This window comes from Pelodiscus sinensis, chromosome 11 (genome assembly GCF_052426305.1).
Source record: "Pelodiscus sinensis isolate ZL-2025 chromosome 11, ASM5242630v1, whole genome shotgun sequence".
Classification (NCBI taxonomy): Eukaryota; Metazoa; Chordata; order Testudines; family Trionychidae; genus Pelodiscus; species Pelodiscus sinensis.
In genome coordinates, this window is record NC_143062.1 from 32,785,175 (window position 1) to 32,811,921 (window position 26,747).

General features: G+C 43.6%; 1 protein-coding gene across 3 annotated transcripts in view; it reads left to right on the plus strand.

Moving 5' to 3' along the window:
- The window catches only part of SRGAP3 (SLIT-ROBO Rho GTPase activating protein 3), a 243,974-nt gene that overhangs the window by 186,491 nt on the left and 30,736 nt on the right, over positions 1-26,747 (plus strand). For all 3 annotated transcript variants that reach the window (XM_075938717.2, XM_075938718.2, XM_006132813.5), the window contains 5 exons: positions 13,431-13,652; positions 14,643-14,744; positions 15,031-15,228; positions 16,888-16,972; positions 22,015-22,042. In XM_075938717.2, the coding sequence (XP_075794832.1) occupies positions 13,431-13,652; positions 14,643-14,744; positions 15,031-15,228; positions 16,888-16,972; positions 22,015-22,042 (635 nt within the window). The remainder of the gene's footprint in view (positions 1-13,430; positions 13,653-14,642; positions 14,745-15,030; positions 15,229-16,887; positions 16,973-22,014; positions 22,043-26,747) is intronic.

The window sequence follows — 26,747 nt, forward strand, 5'->3', positions numbered from 1 at the left end:
CCCAAGGTGTGGGGTAATCCCCAACAATGTGCAAAGAGTTATTCAGGGAGAAGAAATGGGGTGCAAAAGATATACAAATGTATATAACACATAGTGGCATTGCAGAAGTGTGCTGTTAGTTTCATTTTCTTGAAGATGGGCTCTTCTTTCAAAAGTTTTGGGAAATACGGGACTCAAAGTATTTTCTCTGATAGGTATTTTCTGTAATAGATTCATCTGGACACTGCTTTTGTGAAGGTTTCCATCAAACATCAAATCATTTGAATTGAATACAGTGATGTGGATAGAGCTGATTTTAGTCTGGTATTACACAATATCCCCATGTTACCCTATGGACTTATTTAATGCCGTGACTGAGGCAAGTACAGATTTGAACAATTGGCCATAATGATCGGTTAGGTAAATTGTTTCCTTTATGAATAATAATCTTTAGGCTTAGGCTGAATTCTGCTCTTAGTTATACCCTTGCAGCCTCACTGGAATAAATGTATCCCTAATTTAAATGCACAGCCAGGATTTGTCCCCTTGTGTTCTCTGAGGCTGCAGAGGTACCAACAGGGCAAAATTAGGATGTTTGACATTTAAATAATGAAATTCAAACATCTGAAATGAATCTTCTATGATAAATCATTTCAGGGGTCATAGGGCTGGATTCTGCTGCATGTGTTCTTGTTGACTTGTACCTTATTTTGTGAGTGTCCTCTGGAAATCAGTGGGGCCACTTGTGAGGTAAAATACTACTCAGATGAGGAAGAGTAGCAGAATTGGGTTGATAGATATTAGAGAGAAAAAAAGTCTGTAGATCCCCTGGGCTAGTTCTCAGCCAATTTAAGGTTCTCTACAAAAAAATCTGAAAAACTTTGGCCAGACTGAATTTCAAAGTAATTCGCTTGATAGGATCCCTGCCTGTTCCCTTAGAAAACTGTAGCACAGCCTAGATATTGCCTTCAGCAGTTTTTGGGGGTTTAAAAGGTCCAGAACACTGATAAACGGGGTCATCGTAATCCTTAGCTGCGTGAATAGCACCTTCCTGTTATTTAGAATGGAGCCTTTTGATTGCTCTATGCTGACCACAGAAACTGAAGTTTCGTTTGTGGCCCTAGAGATTATCCAACTCTTATTCTGGTTGAGATGATCTCTTGTGCTGTGATGTCTTAAGCTATTCCAAGCCCTGGCTTTAAATTGACAGCTTCTTGCTAGACATTTCTTGAACGTTATCAGATGGGGTAGTTTCTGATTGAGCTGTTTGACTCCTATTTTAGGCTGGCTACTGAGGCTAAGCTGGATATGCAGAACTGGGAGGAAACATTCAAGAAAGATAAAATGTCTGAGCAGAAAAACTTTTGAGTTCTTAAATATGTTCATCTTATCTGCAATAGGGCTGTTCTTAAAAGGCATTGATTTTGTACAATTCTTCTTTTTCCCCCATCCTCCATCTTTGTCCTGATTCACATGTCAGACATTTATACAGATAATCACTTTGTGGTGATGGTGATTGAGAGTGAATTCCAGGGACCCTTAGGGTGCTGTATAGATGCACCCTAAACTTGAAATAAGATATGCCATTTGTGCTGTGCAAATGGCGTATCTTAGCTCAAATCTATTTTGAAATTTGAAATTTGGCAAATCTACACAGCACCAAAATTTGAAATAACGCCCTATTTCAAATCATCCCGTATCCGTCGTGCAATGAGGTTTACCAGCATAGATTCATAGAATCGTAAGGCTAGAACAGACCTCAGGAGGCCATTGAGTCCAGCCCCCTGCCCAAAGCAGGACCAACCCTCACTAAATCATCCCAGCCAGGGCTTTGTCAAGCCAGGATTTAAAAACCTCTAGGGATGGAGATTCCACCCCCCCCCTCCCAGGTAACCCATTTCAGTGCTTCACCACCCTCCTAGTGAAATAGCTTTTCTTAATAATAGACCTCCCCCACTGTAACTTAAAACCACTGCTCCTTTTTCTGCCATCCATTATTACTGAGAACAGCCTCTCTCCATCCTCTTTGGAACCTCCCGTCAGGAAGTTGAAGGCTGCTATCAAATCCCCCCTCACTCTTCCTTTTGCAGACTAAATATTTTGGAAAATATTTTGAAATAACAGGTAGCTTTTGTAGATGTGGAGTAGCCAAGCAGTGTAGACGTACCCTTAGACACTGCAGCAGTGAGGGTCATATAAGAACCTAGACACATCTCTCTTTTTTTCCAAGTCTTTCCTAAAGTCTGAGTGAGAGTTGTATAGTTCCAAAGGAAAAGAACAGGTAACTTAATGTATGTCATCATGAAACTCTGCGTTGGTTATAGGGTTCTGCTAGTAGATATGGAATCTATGCTCCAAAATGGTTCCCAGGACAAAGATATGAGAGCAGATAACAAAGCATTCCTAGTGTAGGGGATCAGCTATAGAACTCTTTTCCAGAGATGTTCAGGCAAATTCACAGTCTGGCCACCTTTCACAAACATTGCAAAACGTTACTCTTTGAGACACTCTGTCTGTCATAAGCCATGCTCACAGCTACTTCTGTTCCCAAACCCTTGCCAGCCAGAGAAACCCTGCTCTAAGCAGTTTTGACCACAAAAGAGAGATGTGCTAGAGACTCCATGAAGTCCACTGTTGATTTTATGTGGAAGATGCTCAAATAGCATGGTGATGGGCAGCAATATAAAACCCTAGGAAAGATAGTTAGATGGATGGAGGTGGGGCCAGTTACTTGAATGTATTTGATGCAACTGAAAGCAGAATCCAAGGCTGTGTCCAGACTCAGGGGTTTTTTTCCGAAAAAGTAGCCTTTTTCCGAAAAAACTTCACCTGCGTCTAGACTGCAGCTGCGTTCTTTCGAAATTAAATCGAAAGAACGCGGCTTTTCTTTCGACGGTGGTAAACCTCATTTTACGAGGAAGAACGACTTTTTTCGAAAGTGCTCTTTCGAAAAAAGGCGTTCTTGAATGCAAACAGGGGTTTTTCAAAAGAGAGCATCCAGACTGCCTTTCGAAAAAGCGGCTTGCTTTTTCGAAAGTTCCGCTTGCAGTCTAGACGCTCTTTTTCGAAAGAGGCTTTTTCAAAAGTATCTTTCGAAAAAGCCTCTTTCGAAAGAGGCTTGCAGTCTAGACATAGCCCAAGATAAGATCTTTAAATAGAATTCAGGATCTTCTAGTTCCAGCCTTGTGCTGAACACAGTATGTTTTCTGGCACCATTTCCCTCTTTCTCCAGTTTTGTCAAAATTCACAGTTGTAAATTTCCAATCAAGAGCCTCTCTTTAATGTTTCTAACACTCAGAAGGTGTGTAATTTATCCCTCTACCAAGGGCCAGCAAAAGCTCTGTGCATCATTTAGGTCCCAGTTCTTAGGATAAGCCCTGGGAATACATGAAGTGGTGCAAAGCTCTTGAGCTAATCCAGCTTCTACCCAGAAGCATTTTTGCATTACATTTGACCAAATGATACTGGGCTCATATGGGGGCAAGCCATAGACATTTTGTGAATATTCAAATCTTTTGAAAGAGAAATAGTTATCTATTCAAAATACGCTGCTTAACTCTCTTCCTGTCCATGCGGGAAGGCATGGAGCTCTGTTGTGCTGCTGCACTGCAGCATTTTGCTGTGAGAAGTTATGAACAAGCCCATTTTTGCTAGTGGGTGCGGAGGCTGATAATCATGCCTTGCTGTCTTACAAAGGAGGTCAGTATTATCAACTCTTTTTTTTACAGATGGGGAATCTGAAGCCCAGAGAGGGACTGTCACTTGTCCTAGATCACCATCGGGCTCTGAACATTAATTGGGGCCTCCATGCACTGCTGACAAATTAACAGTAATAAATTACTCATGTGTCAAAGTGCTTTCAGTTCCCACTGCATGTCAAGCAGTGCTCTCAATAATGAAAGGAGCAGTTTTGACCAGATCATATTAATGAATTTAGTTAGAAATAAAAACAAATGCGGATGTCTTCATTTTTGCCAACACTTGTTTAATAATGTGGTCAGAGTGAATGTATTTTCTTTTGCCAAAGTTTGCACCTTGTAAATGATTATTTCCCTTGCTTGGAAAGTTCATACACCAATCCTATTTGCTAGTTCTTTTTTGGTGTGTGTGCTGATTCAGAAATACCACGGAGCCTGTAAATCATTATTGTAAGAAAACTGAGAGAGATTTTGTTTGACAGCCCTTGCTACCTTTGTGTGAAGAGTGGTGGTAGTTTCCCTAAGAACAAAACATGCCCCTTCTTTACAGCTTTCAGTCCATCCCCCAACAGCTAAAGTTGAAAGGACAGCCCTAAATTCACCATGTCTTTTCAAGGAATAATCCACCAATACATTCTGCTTAATAAAAAAAAAGAAAAGAAAAAGCTAAGAAAACTTACATATATTGGAGATTTGCTGGAGGGATTTTAGGGAAAAATGAAATCTAGGTTAAAATACCGCCCACCATCCCCCAGACAAAAGTACTCCAGAGACTACTGAGTTAATTAACTGTAGCTGGATTTTAAAAAGGGCTAGGTGGGTTTAAGGCCAGTAATATTTGTTATGTAAGACAAAGATATTCAGTTCATCCTCCAATGCATTAATTTCATTGCTGCAGGACTCGGGAAAGAGCCTCTCACCCCTATTTCCTGACACACATCACTGCATGTGTCTGGGAGTACAGCAGGTAGTTTTTAACATTTCCTTTGAAATATCCAGGTATTGGTTCCAGGCACAATACTGAACTTGATGGACCCAGTCGTTCCTATGCAGAATCAGAGTCCATGGTCCCAATTCCAGTGACTTTTTAAAGGGTGTTAAGATCAGGTCCTAACTGTGAAAATGTTGCACACTGAGTTTTTGGAAGAAAAGGTGACGCCTTTGGAAGAGTTCGGGGTGTCTACATTCTCTTGTATCCAAACACAGGCTTTCTGATTCTTCGCTTGAGTCCCCAGTTAACCTATGACAGTGTAAATATTCCATGGAATTGATAGGGGTGGTTTTGTTGTGAGTCAGAAATATGGGTATACTCCTTGGGAATCAGTAAGTGGATCAGGACTGTAGAGTGCCATGTACCTTGGCTGCATGAAGATAAGCCGAACTGCTTGGTATCAGACAGCCATCCCCTTTCAGTGCAAATGACAACTCAGCAGGGACAATTCATTGAAATTGGAACCCAGAAAATTGGGAAGAGAGGTGACCGGTCCTTAACGAATATTGAGCACACATCAAAAGATCAGTCCAGTTTCAGAAAAATCCCTTATTTAAAATTGGAAATTGGTAAAAATCTCTAGAACTGGGTAGACTTTGGGTTTGTGCCCATTTCAGTTAAATGACAGCAGGTGTTCCTAGCACTGTGAAGAGTCTGTTCATTCTTAGGCAGATGGAAGAGTACAACAATTTACGGTTATTTTTGCACTCAGAGAATGTTTCCTTCTCTGCTACCTGGAGGAATTGTTTTGCCTCCTTGCTACTGAAATGGTTTACGAAGGTTTATCCTGGTTTAAAGGTAGCTTCAAGTGGGGGATTATCATGAATCAGGGAGTCACTAAACCTTAAATTTAATCCTGGCATTGCCAGCAGACTCATAGTATGTGGGCGTGTTGCTCAACTTTTCCACCTCAGTTTTCTCATAATTGCTAAATATCAAAATCACGAGTACCTTATCATTACCTTGGCTAGATAACTAGAGCTGAAAATATTGTTCCAGTCGTCATTGCAAACACTTTGGGAGATTGAGAGGTTGGTGTTTCTCCATCTCTTTGAAAAGTATAAAGATTAAAATACATGGTAACTAATAGTATCCGCAACAAAATACCAAGAGAGCTTGCTGGCTCTTTACAAATAACCAGCAATGGGGAATAATTTTAATCAGTGAGGGTTGACTGTTGTTTACTATGCCACCTCACTTCTTTTCTGAAGAAATAGCTATGGCAGCCACACCAGTCTGTGCTGTTGTGCAATCTAGACAAGCTCTTAATCTCTCTGGGCATGTCTACACTAGGAAATAATTTCAAAATAAGTAAATTGAAATAACTCCTGAAATAACAGAATCGAAATAGCGTGTCCCCACTGATTGGTGCCCTCCACGGACAGGGGATGGACACTTCCTGTGGATGCTTGGTCCCCTTCACTCTATGGAAGCTTGCCACACCAGACAGCTACCGCTCCATCGGGAAACAGTTTGGTGTGGGGATATCCACAGTTGGGGCCATGCTCCTGCAAGTAGCCAAGGCCATAAACCACGTGTTGCTACGGAGGGTTGTCACTCTGGGGAACATCGACAGCATCATTGATGGCTTTGCGACCATGGGCTTGCGACCAGATGGCACTCACATCCCCATCCTGGCCACCAACCTCTGTACCTCAGACTACATCAACAGGAAGGGGTATTTCTGAATGGAGCTGCAGACCCTCATGGACCATAAAGGATGCTTCACAGACATAACGTCGGCATGGCCATGAAGTGTGTGTTTTGCACCTTAAAGGGGAGGTTCCGGAGACTCTTCACCCCCTTGCACCTCAGCAAGTGCAACATCCCCTTTGTGGTGGTGGCCTGCTGTGTGCTCCACAACCTCTGTGAGAGGAAAGGGGAGACTTTCCTGCCAGGGTGGGAGGCAGAGGCTGTCTGGCTGGCTAGGGCATATGAGCAGCCAGACACCAGTGCCATTCAGCGAGCATATCAAGGGGCTGTGCTCATCAGGGAGGCCTTGAGGGAGAGTTTCAGCAAAGGCTACATGAGACTCTCCCCTGTGCCTCTCCACAAGGGACCCCTGCATTCCCTCTGTGTACCTTTCCTCTCCCACCCCTTCTTTCCCCTGCCTTCCCTTTCCCCCTCTCCTGCAGAGCAAAGAAAAAGCCTTAAAAAAACTAAGACTTTATTTGGGGGATCTGCAACAGGGGAGAGATTGGGGAATGAACCTGGAATGAGGGGGGGCGGACTCAGGGATGGGGTCTGGACTGGTGCCTGCCTTGGTCAGCTCAGGAGGCTTCAGCTGCCCAAGAGGTCCCATGACCCCATATTCTGGGGCCCCAGCAGACCCTAGGGGCTAGGAAGTGAAGCCGCGGGTTACTGGTGGCCCGCTTCATGCATGAGACCATGCATTCCATTACCAAGGTAAGGGAAGAGCATGTGGCCTTGTGCTGGTGCGCCAGCAGGTCCCAGGCAGCTTTCCACTGCTCCTGGTCAACCTGGCGCTCCCCCGGTCAGTGAGCCACTCCTGGCGCTACTCGTTGAGCCCCTGGATGAGGGATGGGAGGCAGGCCATCTGCTCCCTCATGAGGTTTTCCCGGGTGTTTCCTCCTGCGGATCCCGTGGAGTCAGGAAGATGGTGTGGACCAGCTGCGAGTGTGGTGTGTCTCAATTTACCTCTTTAAAAGAAAAAAAGCTGATATTCCCTTTCTCACAAGGGTGTTGTGATGCCTGATTTGTTATTATCTTAAAACTCTGCATTCCTCAGGTAAAAGGCCCTACATATGTGCCAGGAATTACAGGTTGAACCTCTCTAGTCTGGCACACTCTGGTCTGGCATGATTTTGTTAGCTGGATATCCAGTGTGTGAGGCCAAATTTTCTGCAGTCCCATAAAGTTTGTTTACAGCCGCAAGTCCTGGTTCTCAGTGTTATTTAGCTCTAATTTACCCTACAAGTCTTGTAAGAGCCCAGCAAGCAGTGGAAATGTGGGTAATGCTGCTAGACAATATTGACCTACTGTGGTCTGGCAAATTCTCTGTGTTGGCATCAGTCAGGTCTGGAGGATGCCATATTAGAGAGATTTAACCTATATTAATAATTGTAGTTCTGATATTTGCAAAGAGAAGAGTGGAACTAGAAAATGCCATTTGTTTTGACACTGGGAAAAGGAGTCTGAAACCTTTTTTTCTTTGTGTCTCTTTGAAGCGTTTTTTTTCTTTCTTTTCTGAGCACCAGAGTGTGAAGCATCAGGCACGGTGCTAATCAGCAGAGACTGAAAAGCTGTAAAAATGTTGTTAGTAAGGCGGCTGCCCTAATTGTCAGTAGCAGCAGAGTTATTGGCATTCCCGTAACTGCTGGGTTCAGCATGAATTCATCATTTAAAAAAAATGAGGCAAAACAACATTATGGAGAACTCCAAGATGTGTCTGAATTGTGAGGTTTTCAGAAGTATTTGGCACTGACTTAACTCTTCTTCAATAAAATCAGTGGTTCTCAGTGATTTCTGTGGCAGCAGTTAGGCCGATACTGGATGCTTTGTTAAATGCCACCATTTGGCAGACACACATTTTCGATTTATATTTTTGACCTGCTGATTGGTGTGATAATGGTTGGGGATCCACATTGGCAGAGATTTGAAGATCTCTTCAGCAAAGACTTGTGGCCTTTTGGAAGCACTAGGTGCTGGTCAGCTGATTCTGAAGTAAGACAACATTTTCTTGTCATGTCAACACATGGATCATGACTCCTCCCATAAATGCAGAAATCTCGTTAACGGGAAGGGCATCCACCTGTATCTAATGTGAGCAGATCATAGAGTCAAGATCCCTCTGTTGACCTGGTTTAGCTTTTATTCTCCCTCCTGCTTGGAATTTTATTGTGGCATTCTGAAAGGCTGATTTCCTGGCATTGTGACATTAGTTTCAAAAGAGCTTCCTTTTGTAAGTGATATTTCCTGTAACTTACATCATTGGCTGACTGTTCAGTTATATGCTTGAATATCAGAGAAGAACGTTGATGTCCTGGAATCTGTAAGGCAATGTAAGGCAACTTCCACTCACAGTTCTAGCATAGCTGGATATTTGTTCTAAAATTGTCAGTGATGAAAGAGTTAACAACAATATTTTGAATGGCCATCACTAGGCTTCAGTGTTAACACCTCTTTGAAGACTCAGGAAGGCACAATGCATCAGTTCACTATCATCTTTTTCCTTCAACTGTAAATGCTAGACACCAATTTTGAAGAAAGGTTGAATTCTGCTGATGTGGCCTTCAAAAAAATGTCAACATGTCCAACTGCCAGCAGTTAGCCTACTTTAAGTTAAGACGGGTCAGGATAAAGGGTCTGTGACTATAGTACGTGCCCCAAATCAGCTATTGCACAAGTTTGAAGCCTGGGTCAGGGCAGGCTGAGTATGCTCACATATCTGTGTGCAGGAGTCAGCCCATCATGCTTTTGCTCCCACTTTTAGCACACAGTAACACAAAAACCATCTCCGTGTGACTTAATCTGAATTGAGGGATGTCGCTTCACATCAGTACATAGGAGAAGATGCTGTCTTTGTCTGGAGTTGCTTGTGGCGGTAACTGAGTTTTAACATTTCACTTCAAGTTTAGTGATGGTAACATTTTGATTTAGAATTCTGTGGCTATTTTTTCATATGACTTAATTCTTTTTTTCTCCCTTCAGTATTTTGCTCAGAAAGTTGATGCTGTGATTGCAGTTCTGGAAACTGGAGTCATCTGTGTATCCATGGAACAGTCTATTTTAGATTACTTTTGATTAGACTAACCAGGCAGGCCTGCTGATAGGGGAGGTGAGAAGGGGGAAAAGGAGGCAGTTGCCCTGAGGCCCAGAGATTCAGAGAGGCCTGGGGCTTCCTGTCACTGCTAATGTGACAGCAGCGGTGGTCAGAGCCCTGGGCCCTTTAAATTGCTACTAGATTGATTCAGGCTATGAGGGCTAAGGTCTGAGAGCCACACCGCACTCCGGGCTGGCTGCCGCACCCCACCTCTTCTGGAAGCACAGAGCTGGGTCCCTCCCCCTTGCCTAGGAGCTCTCACAGGCTGTGGGTTCCCCTGAACTGAGCCAAATTCTTTCTGTCTTTTCATTTCATTTTTTAGGCTATGCTGGTTACCATGGTATCTTGTTTCAGCAGTTACTCTACAGGATCGAATGTGGCCTACACTTATCTTAAATTAGGTCCTGATCCTATGGTTGGATCCTCATGGGCCAAGAGCCCTTGTACCCACACCAAATCCCACTGAAGTCAAGCAGTGAAATTGCTGTACCTGAAGCTTTAGAATGTAAACTCCTTGGCCCAAAGACTGTTTGTTAGGCACCTCATACCACCTTTAGTGGTGAAGAAGTAACACATATTACTAACAGGCTCCCCCTGGCTGACATTAATATGAACCTATCACTTTACAAATAAGATGGCAGGTTCTGTGATGAGCTTGAGTACCTGAACTCAGCCCGCCAGCTCTATTTCACATAGATTACTTTAGTAGCTATCAAACAGTAAAGAATCGTAGTCTTGGCTAGAGTTAAGTGAATAACTGATTTTGTTTTGTTTTGGTAATGAAAAATTAAATAAAACCTTTTGTTTTTGTTTCAAACCAAAACTGATTTTCTTTTGGCATTTCTCAACTGGAAAAATTTAGTTTGAATGAAATGAAAGGTTTCAAATGTTGATTCATACCAATATTTCAAAATGAAATGTCAGTACGATGCATATGCAAAATGTTGAAATGTCTAATGATTTCCCTCCAAAAATCAGTCTTTTCAGCCAAAACTATTTGCAGATTTTTTTTTTTTTGGTGAATTTACTATTTGATAAAAAACATTTCGCTCAATTCTAGTCATTACTGACATGGTACCAACACCAGTAATAACTGAGTGGTTGTTTAATATTAATGATCTGATTCTGGACCATGGTAGTAGCCTGTGTAATGCAGTTTGAAAACGCAATAGAGGCAATGTTGCAATAGCATTGGGTTTTATTTTTCAGGAGAGGGTTTAATCCACTGCAAGTGTTGAGAAATTGTTTATTTATATCAGCCATCTAAATTGTCCAGCTAGATCAGGCAGCTCTCTAGCTATTTTCAGTTACAACTAAAACAATGATAAACGTTGTTTGCTGCTGTTTTATTCATATGTCAGCAAAACTCCTTAACTTCTACAATTTGGTATTTGTAATATAAATTGTATTGCAGCAGCTTAGGATAATTCAGTAGCAGTTGTTAGTTAGGTGACATTCAAAACAAAAGATACTTCCAACTCTTGATCCCCCCATGTCAGTAATCTATAGTGGGGTGGAAGGAAAGGGGAAGGTTATTTTAGACATACCCCAGCGTGCAGGTGCCAGGAGTAAATGAATGTGAAGTTCCTCCTCCCCAACACAGCTGCCTCAGGGCTCCTTTATCCTGAACTTCAGCCTGTCTTCTGCCCCAATGTGGGGGCCTCAAAGAACTCTGTTCATACACCTTAATCTTTACCTGCAGTACCTTCTGTTTCAGTCTTGTCCTGCATCAGAGCTGAGACATCTTCTGACTGTCCATTCTAGCTCAGTCCCCTTTCAGACCTGCTAATGCAACTCAGTGCTGATGTATTGCAATTCCACCTTTTCCAGTCTTCTTTCCCTCTCTGCACACAGCTATACCTGCTTTTGGGGTGAGATCCAAAACTTGAACGTCCCGTCTTTGCCTGTGCACCTGTCCTGACCCACAGCATACATGATCTTCAAGACTTGGTCCTCTGTAAAGTAGAATCTGCCAGCCAAGCTAGAATTACATAGTGGTTTTGCAGCATAGCCAACACTCTAGGGATTGGGAGGAGACCATAGAAGTCATTTTTACTAGCTGGTGACTGACCCTTAGCAGCGAATCCAACGCTGTTGATACATCAGACAAATAAGACTCAATTATATTGAAAAAGAGGGTTTCAATTTTTGTACCGCAATTAGCTTTCAGTTCTGTCATTTTCCCCAAGAAGGAATGACCACATATGCATGAGAAACTTTTCCGTCTCGAATAAGAGAGAGCAGAATAATGGAATCATCTTCACTGCTGCGATGGAGAGTGTTTAAATGCCAGTTTACTTTAATGTCTGTCTGTCCTAGCTAATTTTGATGAATGCATTTCTGTGCTTACAAGGTACAGTAAATTGACGGAGGAGAAATAAGCCAGTCAGAGTCAGTGAAAAAGGGGCATGCATCTTGGAAACCTATGACCTTTTTTCTCCCTGACTTCCATCTTGTGCAATATGATAAGTTAGCAGAGTTGGGCCTGATAAGAATTTTGCCCAGGAAATTGCAGGGTGTGGCAACAGTAGATAGAGCCCTGCAAATCCGTAGATATCCACTTTATATCCATGAGTGTCCACAGGATGTAGATGTGGATAATCACTGCTCATTTTGTCTGATACAAAATTTGTATCCTCATTTCTATCGTGAATCCTGCAAATTTGCAGATATCCATGGCTCATTTTTTGCAGATACAGATGCAGATACAAAGTTTGGATCTGCACAGGGTCTAGCAGTGGGCATTAGTGAAGGACTAGTTGACAGGCTTCCCTCCAGAACTTGTTCAGTATCCCAGCCTGGCTGTAGACCAGGGCTACTCAACACATGGTCTGTTGGCCTGTTTGTTTGCGTCCGGCGGTGCGGTTTGCGTTTACGTGGGGCTCAACATGTGGCCCCTGGGTGGGAACCTTTGAACATGGATTCCACTGGGAATACGCTCCACAATAGCGAGGCCTCTCCCAGGTGGGGTGAGCATTGAAAGACGTAAGCGGATGGGCCGGCTGGAACAGACAGGTACTCAGAGTTTCTAGCCCCCAGGGAGGAGGTTCTGGGAGCACCACCGGGGCATTGTGGGAAGTGCTGGCTGCTTAGCCTTGTGGGCAGAGCCTGAGAGGTGCTGAGTGGCTCACACTGGCCGTGTTTGGGTCCGGCACCACAGCTTAAGGCTTAATCTTTGTATTCATGCCCATCAGTGTGAAAGACGCTATTTGCATATATATTTGCATGAGTATGCAACCACACTTAAGTTGTGGCCCTCGGCATGTGCTGTGAGTATCGTTGTGGCCCCCAAGACTTCCAAAGTTGAGTAGCCCTGCTGTAGATGGTACTATGACTTTTGGAGGTGCTGCCCATCTGCAGAGCTCTGTCAGCCTTAGCAGGGCTTAGGGTATGTCTACCCGGCAGCAGAGTGGTGTGATTCTCAGCTAGGGGGAAACATACCTGTGCTAGCTTTGATAAAGCCGGTGTGCTAAAAATCAAGCATAGCTGCAGCTGTGTCAGTGGCAGGAGGAGCTAGCCACCTCAAATATGGACCTGTCTGAGACCCAAGGCACTTGCAGGCTAGCCCTGCTCACTGCCTACCCTCCCCTAGCTACTCTTTTTTTTAGCACACTGTCTCATTCAGACCTAGAGGATATATTTCCTTGAGCTGGAATGTACTTCACCTGCTTGGAATGGCCACAGTCCAGTGAGGGTAACTGGTAGTATTTCCTTTCATTCGTCCAGCGACTCTGAGCGCGTACTGTATGCTCCATGTCCTACTGCTTTGTATGTTATTGAAGCATGTTATTAAACAGCTGATGTGTTCTACTCCAGAAGTAGCTACTGATAAAATGATTCCTTGGGCCCATAGATGGTTGGGAAAGTGTTCTGGAACCCTTTGGGGTGAAGGGGATATTTAAATGTGGGAACTCTTTACTCGCATTACCCAGTCTGTGAACATGACCTTTCTTCAATAATTCTTCCCCCCCTCCCACAGTGTTGTGATCTGGGATTCCATGCCAGTCTAGCTCGAACATTCAGGACGTACCTCTCTGCTGAATATAACCTAGAAACCTCCCGCCATGAGGGCCTGGACATCATTGAGAATGCGGTGGACAACCTGGACGCACGGAGTGACAAGCACACAGTCATGGACATGTGCAACCAGGTCTTCTGCCCTCCGCTGAAGTTTGAATTCCAGCCTCACATGGGGGATGAGGTACTGGACCTGCAGAAGAGAGCTTCAGCTATTTGTCATATCCTGAATAATCCTACCTTCCTCTCACCCTTGCCTGTGATCTTTAACTTCGTTCCCACCCTGTTGTCATTGTGCTTCTGTTCATGCTTCTTTCTTAATAGGCCATTTGGCTCATTTTGAGCCACTTCTTTTTCCTGCTTATTATTCAGGTATTTTACAAACTCTTTGGAAAACCTGTGATGTGATCCCTGCCTGATCAACCCAACTTGAAGTCAGACTGTCGCTCTTTAAATATTCCTTTGTGTATCTCTTTTCAACTGCCATGTGATAAATGATTTGCTTAGGCCCAGATACAGGGCATTACCAGTTAGAGATGAGTTGAGGTATTCAACCTCTCAGCCTACCAGGAAAAGACATGCTTAAGGAGGGAGGATGGGGTAATCTACTGTAAAATCTCGAATATAATTTGCACCGATATATAAGGTGCACACTGACTTTTGAATTTGATCATAATGGAAAAATCTCTACTCCTATATATAATGCGCACCCTGACTTTTGCAAGTCTATGGTATGCCAGTGCATCGTATTTCCTGCCATTTTGAATTGCCGGTTGATTGCACGTGAGCGTATGTCTATAGAATATGCTGCACCTGAAAAACATAAGGTAGTTAGTTATGCTGAGGCTCATGGCAACAGAGTTGCCAGCCATGAATTTGATGGCATAGCAGAGTCGAGCATTCGACTTTGGCGACGGCGGAAAGAGCGCCTGCAAGCGTTGCCTCAGACAAAGATGGCTGAGCGAGGTCTTAGCATAGCGTCAGCACGGAACTGCCAAAATAAAACTTTAAACAATAACTCCTATATATAATGCGCACCCTGACTTTGACCCTAAAACACTCGGGGGAAAAAAGTGCGCATTATATTCGAGATTTTACGGTAATTGCTTAAAGCATTCCTAATGTGTCCAGTGAATGATCCAATCTCCTCTCTCTGGTTTTGTTGCTCCCTCAGGTATGCCAGGTGAGCGCCCAACAGCCTGTGCAGACAGAGTTACTCATGCGATATCACCAGCTGCAGTCTAGACTTACCACTCTCAAGATAGAGAATGAGGAGGTGAGGGCAATAACTGGCTTTGATCTTTATTCCGGTGGGTTGTGCTAATGACTACAGTCTGGGCCACATGACCTTCAACATTCTGTGCTAGACCTTTCAGTCAGTGACAGTGGTTGGGTTGGAATCTTGGGCAATGCTGAAGCGTTTGGTGGCTTTTCTGAAGATGCCCATTGACTTCGGTGGACATTGGACCGAGCCCAATACGTAAAAGCTGTACGGTGGCCAATTGTTGTGGCCTAAATATGTCATTCTCCCAGTTTGTTTCACAACTGCTTTGCTCCCGCAGGTACGAAAAACTCTGGATGCCACTATGCAGACCTTGCAGGACATGTTGACGGTGGAAGATTTTGATGTTTCAGATGCCTTCCAGCATAGTCGCTCCACTGAGTCAGTCAAATCAGCTGCTTCAGAGACCTACATGAGTAAAATAAACATTGCCAAGAGGAGAGCCAACCAACAGGAAACTGAAATGTTCTATTTTACAGTGAGTTTCATTTCATGCGAGAGAGGCTATGCAGCATTAATTGGTTGGGTTGTGTCCCATTTAAAATGTTTGTTAGTGAACGGCAAGAGCCAGTTTGGTCTGTTTAAATATTTGTCTTGTGTTTTGTTTGAAATTGAAATGTGCATTTCTCAGCTGTAGGGAAATGCACGGGGAACAACCAGGCATCCTTGTTTTACTTTAAAAAAGCAACCACTTGAAAAGCTAGCTGTGGAAGGTGACTAGAAATGAACTCAGAAACTCAATAATGGGCAATAGAACTTTGTGCTCCAGCCTGCTGATCTGAAACCAACCCAGTTTCTGAATGTTACCATGTGAGGGTCTATGTAAAACACGTTTGGTGGTCTCTGTCCAAATCCCATAGATGTCACTCTGTGGAACTGTCAGTCCAGCCCACCTACCCTCAGCAAAAACCTACAGGCATGGCTAAATCTCCATTTCGAGATGTATCTCCTGTTGTTCTGTGGAGCGTACGGGATTTGCTCCTTTTGCCACATACGGCCTCTCCATGGACCCTCAGGGGATCCACCTGCATCCCGGGGTGATAATAGGCCAAGGCGATCCATGTGGGGAGCCCAGGCCTCCGCTTTAACTCTTGGACTTAAGTATTGTCCTTGCTCAAGAGGTGCAGCCTGGCATCTGCCCTGGGGACAAATGTAAGGGCCATTTCCACCATGGAAAGGTGGCTGTAGGAAGATACCCCCAACCTGGAGCTGTAATGTCTTTCTGCAGTGAACTCTGTAGGTTGGGTACATAGGTTGTGTTTGTTCTGGCCTGACCACTTTTCCATTGTGCAGATCCAGGACCTGCAGAACAGACTCATTATTATTTCTATTTCAAGTATCAGAGATGACTTAAAGACAAAGGTCCCATGTTCTCAGCAAAGCATGTGTTACTGAAGGTGGATGGTAACATGGCATGACTTGCAGTGTCCAATGGTACATTCATATGTGCAGTTGGTCTTACAGCTTCCCTGTGATTATTACTTCATGGTTCCCCTTCAGAGAGTCATTGTGATTTTATTTGTAAGTCGGTTTTTTAAGGCATTTTGAAAAAGTTGTCATCTCTCTCGCTTTCTTCCCCATTTCTGACATGTATAAAGTTATTGGCCTCCGAGGCATTATTGGGTATGAGGCAGTCTCTAAATAAAACATGAAGTTTACGCATTGAATAAGACTAGTTGCTTAGCATAAGTATCTGATCTCTCGAGTCAGGAAGATCTCATGCACTAGGAATTCTCCCTTCCTTATCGCTGTTTGCACAAAGACAGAGCCCTGTCTCTGGAAGGAAAAGCTCATTGCTTATTGGGGCCATTCCCAGAAGCCTAACAAAGGAAGGCTTTCTTTGTACTGTTTTCTTTGGGGTTCCTTGTGTTCCAAAGCCCTGACCTCAAGCACATGGCACAATACAAAGAATTCTGGGCTAATAAGGTCAATGGGACTTCTGTTTGAGTAGTGAAAAGTGAAAGAGCAAATTTTAACCTATCCTTGGTTCAATATGTAACTGAAGTCCAGCCTACGAGACTCTCCTGCTGAATTGCCTTCCAGCAATCCCCCAGGCAAAAATGTGTATCAATTAGAAAGCCCTTTCACCAAGAATCCTTACCCATCTTGTATTTGTGCATGTTTGTTTTTCTTCCAGAAATTTAAAGAGTATTTGAATGGCAGTAACCTTATCACCAAGCTCCAGGCTAAACATGATTTACTGAAGCAGACTCTTGGAGAAGGTGAGTTGTAGGGTCCCGTCCAGAAAGAAACCTTGCATCTTACAGCAGGATTTCACACCTGACCTTGAACTTTTAAAATATCACCTTCTACTTTCCTTTCCCTGGGTGAATGCTAGTCTCTACAATTAGCTGCTTCTTCTAAGCTTAACAGACGATGTACAAAAATATTCTTGCCCAAATCACCTTGGCTACGTCTACACTGGCCCCTTTTCCGGAAGGGGCATGTTAATTTGAGCTATCGTAATAGGGAAATCCGCGGGGGATTTAAATATCCCCCGCGGCATTTAAATAAAAATGTCCGCCGCTTTTTTCCGGCTTTTAGAAAAGCCGGAAAAGAGCGTCTACACTGGCCCCGATCCTCCGGAAAAAGCGCCCTTTTCCGGAGGATCTTATTCCTCCTTCAAAGTAGGAATAAGATCCTCTGGAAAAGGGCGCTTTTTCCGGAGGATCGGGGCCAGTGTAGACGCTCTTTTCCGGCTTTTCTAAAAGCCGGAAAAAAGCGGCGGACATTTTTATTTAAATGCCGCGGGGGATATTTAAATCCCCCGCGGATTTCCCTATTACGATAGCTGAAATTAACATGCCCCTTCCGGAAAAGGGGCCAGTGTAGACGTAGCCCTTAAGTTTTCACTGAGAGTAGATTGTGAATTCAAATTGTAAATGTTAGGCTGCATTATTCCTACTTACACAGTCCGGTGCACTTGGTGCCTGGAAGGATGCAGCCCAGAATTACTGCTATATTATTTTATGATATCCCACTTTCTTCAGCAGCAACCAAAGGGTTAACTGCACAAAATGGTGGAAAAAGCCCAAACTCAATGGAAGCTATTTTAACAGGGATGTTATACACTTCATTGTTTTCATTGGCAATTAAAGGGTCATTTTTCAAATACATTAGCCTTCCAGATTAGGTTTTGTACATTAAACATTTTTATGAGCACTTATATGAATTGAAATGCTTGCAGAAATGTAATTTTAAATTAAATTTCCCGCAGCGCTGGAAACGCAAAGCCAGCTGCAGTAGCAGCACTGTGCTAAGCATGAGGACTTGGCAGGGAAACTGACTGGAAACACACAGTGGTTAACCTTCTGGTCCAGTTTGACTTTCCAAGTGAAATGCAGAAAATAAATCAAACAGGACACATGGTGAAAAGTTATGAGATGTTTAAAACCCTTTTGCTTTTAATAATTGGGGGTGGTGATGTGGTGCAGTAAAGAAATTTAAGTATATTTTTATGCTTTTTTATCCTTGACAATGTTCCTGAGTCTGTGACGTGCTCAGTACCTACAGCTCTCATTGAGGTCTGCAATAGATAAGGACAGGTTCTGATATCAAGCTGATGTGTGTTGAGGCCCCTGTAACCTTCCTTTAAGGGAAATCCTGGAGAAAATAATATTGTTATACATACATGAATCATCCTGAATAAAAAGATTTTTATCTCTGCCTGAGAATTCTGTAGGATGGTATGGAAAATCTGTAGACAGGATCTTTATTCTTCAGTCAGTCCAGTAAATCTTTTTGTGGGAATCTCTATTAAATTCACTAAGACTAGGACAACCCAGGGTAATAGGCATTCCCAATGGTCTGTGTTATTGAATTACAAATAATTTCACTGCAGTCAATACCTTAGACAGACTAATTTAAGTTAATGTATAAATTCAATTTCTTTAATTGTAGGGACCTGGTCATAGTGGAAGATTCCACTGGAAGGAAATGTAGCCTTCTGACAAACCAACTGGGGGTTCCCAGGAGCACTAATGATATTGTTCGAAAAGGGAGACTTCATTAGCTTTATAAAGATTCTGAGCATTAGAACAGAAGAGGACCCCTCATTTCTGATTGGCAGAAGAGATGCTCATGACCCACACCTTCCCTCTGTGTTCGTTCAGGTTCGCATGACTGACATAAGAACACTGGGAACTTGATGGGTATCTGTTCATACTGAAGTAGAATATTTCAGCTCCCCCAGCAAGAGGTCTGAACTGAGTACACGTACTGGGTAAAATGCAGATTCATCCCCTTCCTGGGGCCGCTGCTAGAGTTCCTCCTTCAGGACTGATCCAGTTCTGCCAGAGAGTCACTTCCACCTGCTTGTATATAGTCAGTCACATGTCTCAGTGAATCGAGAAAAATCCATTTAGCTCTTTCCCACCTTCTGAAAGGGTAGGTTGTTTCATCTACCTGCTAACATAATAGAGTGTTTTGGGCAAACACTGTTAGCTTGTTTCAAACCTTGTATACCATCTTGGACTTGTGGTCTACAGTCTGAACCTGCACTTTCTGAAGAAGGATCTCTGTGCCATCTCTTAGCTACAGTTTTGTAAAGTTTGGGGCCACGATTGAGAAAAACTCTTAGGCATGTATGTTTGTCCCTATCCAGGATAATTCTTAAGAACATACTTTAAGTTAAGTAGCTATTTAAATGCTGTCCTGAATAGAGATGCTTTTTTCTCATTGATACGTAACACAGGTATGTTTAGCCCTATTGAGAACAGTAGATAGATAGATAGTGTATTATACCAAGTTTGCAGAAGACTAAGTATAGCCCTGGATAGCTGTTCTACAAGGGGAGCAATGCTTTAAAAATAAGTTTTAAGAGCCTGATGTTGCCAGTTTAATTTTAGTACTAACAGTACTGTTGGTCTTAATGTAATAAAAATGAGTTTTTGTTGTCTTTTATCCCAAACATATTTTCTCCCCCAAGTTTATTTAGCCTTAGAACCTACCTTTCCCTTAGAACCTGTGATTTATTGCACATAGTATGTTCCTTGAACAGAACTGCAGCTGAAAAATAAAATTTTAATGTAAGAAAACTGTCATGGTGGACTCATAGTGGTCTGTTAAAATACATTCATCTCCCAGAATTTTCAGTACCCTGAAAGGCTGGATAATCCACTAACACACTGCAGTAACAGAACAATAGCAGTCTGTTTTATATCCCGATTGGGGTAGTCCCATATTTCAAATTAATGTGGGCATGGATCTCATTAGATTTAGTCAATCACTGCACATTGCCAGGCAGAGCTCCCTGCAGCTGTTTCCAAATTCAGGCTTTGATATTTTGGAGGAGGGAGGGGTAGGTGGAGCAAAGGATTAGTAGAAATCTGACCCATCAGTTCTCTCCTCCCATAGATTAGATCTTAATGCAAAACCAGGTCCTGTCTCCTTGATGATAGTGTTAAGATGAAATCATAAATCAGTGTACAAAATGATTGGACTCCCAAAGAAGCATTGCTAATCATTGTTCCATTAACTCAAAATGCTGTGGTAATGCTTGGGAGTGGGAACTATAGATAAGTTTGCAAGAGTCAATTTAAACTCGGGGTTTTTTTCCTCTAAGAGCTGTGTGAAAACAGCCACAGACAGGTGTGTCACAGAATGCCATGTGGAAATGTGGAGTCTTTCATTCCAAGCTCTCAAGTGATCCCAACATTTAGATTTTCTGAAAAAAAATCTACTAAATGGCCATTTCACGCTGGATATTTAAAATGGCACGTTTTAGTGTGACCTGATTTTTATCTAAAGGAAATTTGGCATTTTCAAAATACCATGTTTTTTCCCAAAAGTTGGAAATTACTTGCTGTTAGGGACCTTAATGTCTTCCTGACTCTACTTAATTTTAATTGTGCCACTAATTTTTAGTGTCACGTTATCATGGGGTTTAATGTCTCTTAGAGAAAATCCAGTTGGATTTATCAACAGCTTTTCTACTGATGGAATAGGAGAGCCTGGAGTCAAAAAACCCCTAGAAGTGGCAGGTCTAGCAAATGATGGCTGGATCGCAAGCTGTGTAGCAGACGGGAGGTGGAGAGGAGAGCAGTTTCAGACATATCTAGAAAGAGACATGAAAGGAAGAGTATGTGAGTCTGCTCAGTCCAGGAGAGGTTCAAATAGGTAAAGAGAGTTTTGTGAGTTGTAACTGCAACCCACTGGTGAGTGTGTGTTACTGCTCCCACTCTGCATCCGATCGATTGGGGATATGAGATTGCTACAGCCCCACCTACCAAGCCTTGGCATGGTAGTTCAAACTGTAGCAGCTCATGATTTTAGCTCTGCAGCCAGGGGCTGAATGGCCAAGATGATGGCCATCCCAGAGGCAGGGATGGTGATTGTGATTGAACAGTGTTGCTCAGGATGGTGTGTAGATGGCAGTGAGAAGTCAGCTGAGGTTTGATCCCCAGTGACACTGAGGGAGTACAGGAAGCAGGGATGTGTCCCTGAATGTTTCCTTTCCTGTGCCTTACAAAATAGAGAGGAAATCAGCTTTCCAGGCTTTCATAGAAAGGCACAAACGGCATGCAAAATTAGTTTACAATTTTATCTGTGGATTGACGCAAACTTATAAAAATGAATAGATCTTATCAGTGATATGCTGCTGTTTATATAAAATCCAAGTACTATAAATACATGAAGGGAATAAGAGTATTGACAGCCAGAATAGAGTCTGCCTGGATATGATTAGACAGTCTTTTATCTCTTAGGAAAAGCGGAGCTACTGAATACTCCACTGTATTAAGATGCTGTTAGTGGCCCTCTATGAGGCAGGAGGATAATCTCAGCTCGCTCCCTAGGGGCAACAGACTTTATCATAATACTCCTTTCCTATTTGGATTGGTATAATGAGATATGAGGGTCAGATCCTCATGTAAACGGAATAGCTGCACTGACAGGAATAGAACTGCACCAATTTATACCAGCTGAGAACCTGGTAGGTTTCTCCGAAAGTCAGGTAGAAGCAAAATACCGTCTAGGGGCTCAATCCTGCAAATGAATGATCAGTGGATGATATGGGGATTCTGTCACTCATAGTTAAGGGTTCTTGACTTGTAAAACTTCTTTCAGAGGTGGAGCTGTTAGTGAGGTAACAGCAAGAAGCTAGAAATCTTCTGTACTATACAGGACCTTCAGACATATTCACTTTCTCGCTCGTCACAAGCAATTAACTGACAGCTTAAGGATTCTGCGTGTGCAATGTTTGTGTAAAAACCATGGCACTGATGCAAAAACAAGATGGAAATTCATATTCAATTTTTCTTTCTAGGTGAAAGAGCTGAATGTGGCACAACCAGGTAAGAAGGGTTTTGTCTGCTTTATCCACTTGGGGAGGGGGCTAGCTCACTTTTTCCAAGGGCCGGAGACTCAGGGAAGACATGGCTTGATTAGTTATTTATTGACACAGCACACTGGGTTTAAAATGTGACTGTATCCTCCAGCTGCCCTGTGCTGGGATAGGCTGTGGGACAAGGGAGAGGCTGAAACTGAGCTCCCCACATCAGCGGCCTGCTCCTCTGCTGCATTGTCTAAGTGGATTAATTAGAATGATGACAAACAGGCCCTTGTTTTTGCTGCAGTGTAATTTCCAGCTGACTAGCTCTGAAGTGCCTGGAAGTGCTGTGTCAGCACGGTGCATTGCAGTGCCTTGATAAACCTGTCTGGAGTTGTGCTGTATTCAGAGCCACTCTCGGGACTACGCAACACATGGGTGTCAACCCTACCTCCTCTCCCTTCCCCCGTCTGCAAGGCAGGGTGTGCTGTATGGAACCCTGGTGATGCTGGGATGACCACCCCAGATCTGTGGAAAAGCTGGTGCTTCCCACAACTTTCCATCCAAATGAAGCAGTTGATGGTGCTGAGAGTAGATGCAGGAGGGAACGGCCTTTCAGAATGCTCGGTACACAAAGCCATAGCTTAGCTAAAGCAGCATGCTGCAAATGTGTAGGATTTATAACAATAGGATGTGGATCAGCAGAGCTGCCAAACCCCTCACCACAGCTTGTAGAAAACCTCTCATCATCTTTTTAGAGCCCTGTTTCAGTTTTTCATGAAGTTTTTCAATACCAGCAGAAACATTTGATCTTAGAAATGCTGAAACATTCTGGCTGCTGTGACTGCATTACAGGAAAACAGCTCCGTGGAGTTCTCTCTTCAGCAAGGCATTTAGGTTGCCTTTGCCTCTCCAGCTGGCTGGAAATGGGTGCCTACTGCTGTAGTTAACATGACTTAGAATGTCAGCAAGGCTGAGAACTGACCAGGATTCTAAACAGAGGTGGCTGGGACCAATCACAAGAGAACACAGAGGTGGCTGGGACCAATCACAAGAGAACACAGAGGCTCCTTTCTCCCATAGGCAGCAGTAACCCATGGAGGGGAGTGGAAGCTCTGTGACTCTGAGGAATCCGTGCTTCAGGGTTATCTGGGCTTGCCCTACTGTGTAAGAGGCACATGGCTCAATCTTCCAATCTGTGTATTTCCCAAGAGCCAATAAAGGCAAGAGACATTTGCTCACACACTTGTGACAAGCCCTAGAATGATGATTCTGCAAGAATCATGCTCCTAGCTCCTTCCCAGGTTCTTCACAGGCTACCAGCTACTCCAGGAGCCTCTGATCACTAGGCACTGGTCCTAGATGGAGCTAAGATTAGCTGATTGCAGACAGAGACAATTGTTGTATACAGTCTTCTCTCTGATGATGCCATGTTCCAGCCCAAATGGGATTGTGTTTCAGTGGTGGCAATACAGTCTGCAAGATTCTTTGGATGAAAAGATGCATTGGTAAAGGATTGATTGATTGATTGATTGATGAAGGAACACCAGAGTTACTAAAGGGAGACCAAAAACTACCTAGACTTTGCTCTTAAGGAGCTTCCTTATGTGGAGAGGCAGTGACTAGGGCAGTATCACAGGCCAAAATAATTAGTGGAACCAGTGACAAAGACTCATAAGTGAGCAATGACAGCACAGCATTCTGCTGCACTTGTTGTTTGTGTCCCTGAATTTATTTGTGCATCACATAAAAAAAACACACAAGAAAAATCGCCCCCTTTTCTGGAGCAGCATTATAAGCCAGTCAGAAAGGCCTTCTGACTAAATCCAGCTGGAGGCCAGAATGCAACAATCTTTTTCCTTCAGGGCCTCATCTAACTAGAGGAAATTATAGGGCAGCAAATGTCCTCGGTATCTTGTTTATATCACACAGTCATGTAGCTGAGAATCCAATAGGCTTGATGCTTCACTGTAGTGATTTCTGCTCCTGAATTGTCAGTGGGAAGGCACAGCAGCAGAAGTGCCTGAAGTCAAATTGTTTCTTTTAATTAAAGGCACCTGATTTATGTGTCAGTGAAGCGTGACTCTGTCACCTTCAGCTTTATAGCTGTTTGCAAATTGTTCTTCTCTGTCCAGCTCAGCTCACTGAGAACTGGTGCAGAAAGGCTCCTTACACTGATTTTAGCCCTGATCATTAAAATCCCCTCTGGTGATGTGTAATAGGACAAACATCTGTCGGATTTGTAGAGGAAGGGATGAAAGCAGAAGGAAGTGTGAAGCTGGGACTGCAGGCCATTTTTTTCCTTGAAGGTCTAGATATTTGAGTTGTGTAAACTTGAATTTTAGAAGATAGTCACAGTCTGAATAGTGTCCATCAGAATCAACTGACTAAATTCCTACCCGATGCTTGTGCTAAATTCCTACCTCTTGTGCTTTTTGTGGGCTTCATGTCCAGGGCTGTTGAGCACAGTCCTGTGTGAAATCAGATGGAGCTGCAGGAGCTCTTGACTCTGAAAAACAGGCCCAAACACCAGAGGGCAGATGCTAGTATCATTTGCCAGCTATAAAGGCATTGGGCCCATTTCTGCTCCTACGTAACTGTATTGTCTTCATGGAGTTGTTCCTAATTGTTCTGGTGTAAGATGTAGTGTGGTCTAATGAATGGGATGCTTGCCTGGGACATGGGAGACCTGGGGCTGGTTGTAAATTGTCTGCTGGGTCACTTGAGTGAGTCACTTTTATGTGCCTTTGAGTCCTCTCTCACCCTTGGCCTATTTTTAACTAGAAGGTTTTCAGGCCAGGGTCAGTCTCTTATTCTGTGTTGTACAATGCCTGGAATAATGGGTGCTGCTCTCAGTTGGAGCCTGTAAACCAAGGCTACTCAACACACAGCCTGCAGGCCGCCCGCGGCCCGTTTGTTTGTGGCCCATGGTGCAGTTTGGGTTTACACAGGGCTCAACATACCGCGTGGCAGTGGGAGCCAAAACAAAAAAGTAGTCAATATAATGGTCTTCTGTTGATATGCATTTTAGTAGTTAAATTCCTGGACTGTCATTGCTCATTAAAAGTGCTGTCATATGGGTGCAAATTGGGTAAATATTGCATTTTAATTAATATCATCAGAATTGACTTAAATGGGGCCTGTGTGTTGTATAGTCTTGCCTTAATCTTTGTATTCATGCTTGTCAGTGTGAAAGAAGCTATTTGCATATATTTGCATCTATATTTGCATGTATATGCAACCACACTTAAGTGACAGCCCTCAGCATGTGCTGTGAGTTTCATTGTGGCCCCCGGGGCTTCCAAAGTTGAGTAGCCCTGCTGTAAACATTATTGTGAGTCCAGCAATAGTAGTAAGTGTGGGACCAGAATCCTGCCAAGTAGCTGCTTTATTTCTGATTCCTCCTTTATATCCCATAGCTGCCCCTTTAAGGATGTTAAATTGTGTTAAATTAGCTGATCGAGTAGCTGCTACTGCACTAGTTGCCTCCTCCCCCTCCCTTTCCCCCGCATCAACTGGCCTGTTGGGAGGTGCCATCATTTTCCTCCTAATTGTCGAGTTCCCAACACTAGGATGAGATCTGTTTGGAAACAAACAGTTTTGTCCTGAGTGTTTCCACAGGCTAGAATTGGCAGTTTGGGATCTGCCAATGAATGGATTGAACTTTTCAGCTGCTCTGAGAGTTCTCTCGAGAGGACAGTGCAATGAACTAGCCTAAATGGCAGGAAAACATTAAAAACCTAGCAAAAGGCCAAGACTGGCCCTGTCTTTTGTCAAAATGTCGGCCTCACTTTTAGCACAAATACCAGCCGTGGACTGTGATTCATGTTATTGTAGGGTGACAAACAAACCTATAGCATATCGCAGGCAATAGACAAGATCTTGAGCAGAAATATTAAGCAGCTATATTATTTTCTGGCATGGATGTGACAGGTTCTGGGTGGCAGGGGAGAAGATTGCTTCTGGTCCATTATTCATTAAGATCTTGATCAGTCACCACAGTGCGCAGCTTTTAATTTCCTGAAAGGGGTGTGTCTTACGATGAACCACTAGTAGCTAGTCAAGGCACACTGCACAGCTTTGTAGAAACATCCTGTTAGAGCTGTCTAATTGCAGCGACTCTACTAGCGATCAAATCATGTGGCATTGTGGACTACTTTGGGAGATCATGGAGAGTCATGAACTGCCAGTGTATCATTGTTATCTATTCCTGTAATAAAAATGTATTCTTATTGATAAATTACACACAACTGACAAAGCGTTAGGTGGGCAGACACGGTATTTGCCTCCAGCAGCTTACAGTGGAAGGCCCTAATTTTGCAATGAGCTGCCCCAGGGGAGCTGCCAGCCTTGCTGGGCCCCTGAACAAGGTGGGAGGGAGGGCCCAGCTCTGCGCATCCTGCAAGGGACGAGGCCTGAGGTGGAAGGGGTGGGGCCAGGGCAGCCAGCCTCAGCACTGCTTGGGCTGTGGCGTGTGCCCCATACAGCTCTCAAAGCCACCAGGAGTATGTAGCACAGCTCTCCTGTAGTGATTTGACAGGGGCGGCAGTCATGGGCTCTTTTGAATCGCCAGCCCTGGGTCAATTGCCCCTTTGCTCCCATCCCCATTGGTGGTTCTGAGCTGCCTGCAGAAAGTCCCTCCCGTGCCCATGCAGGCTTCCCTGGAGCTGTGCGTGAGCACAGGAAGTCACAGTGCCCGATTGGGGCCTAAACCATAGGTCTAAGGTCTG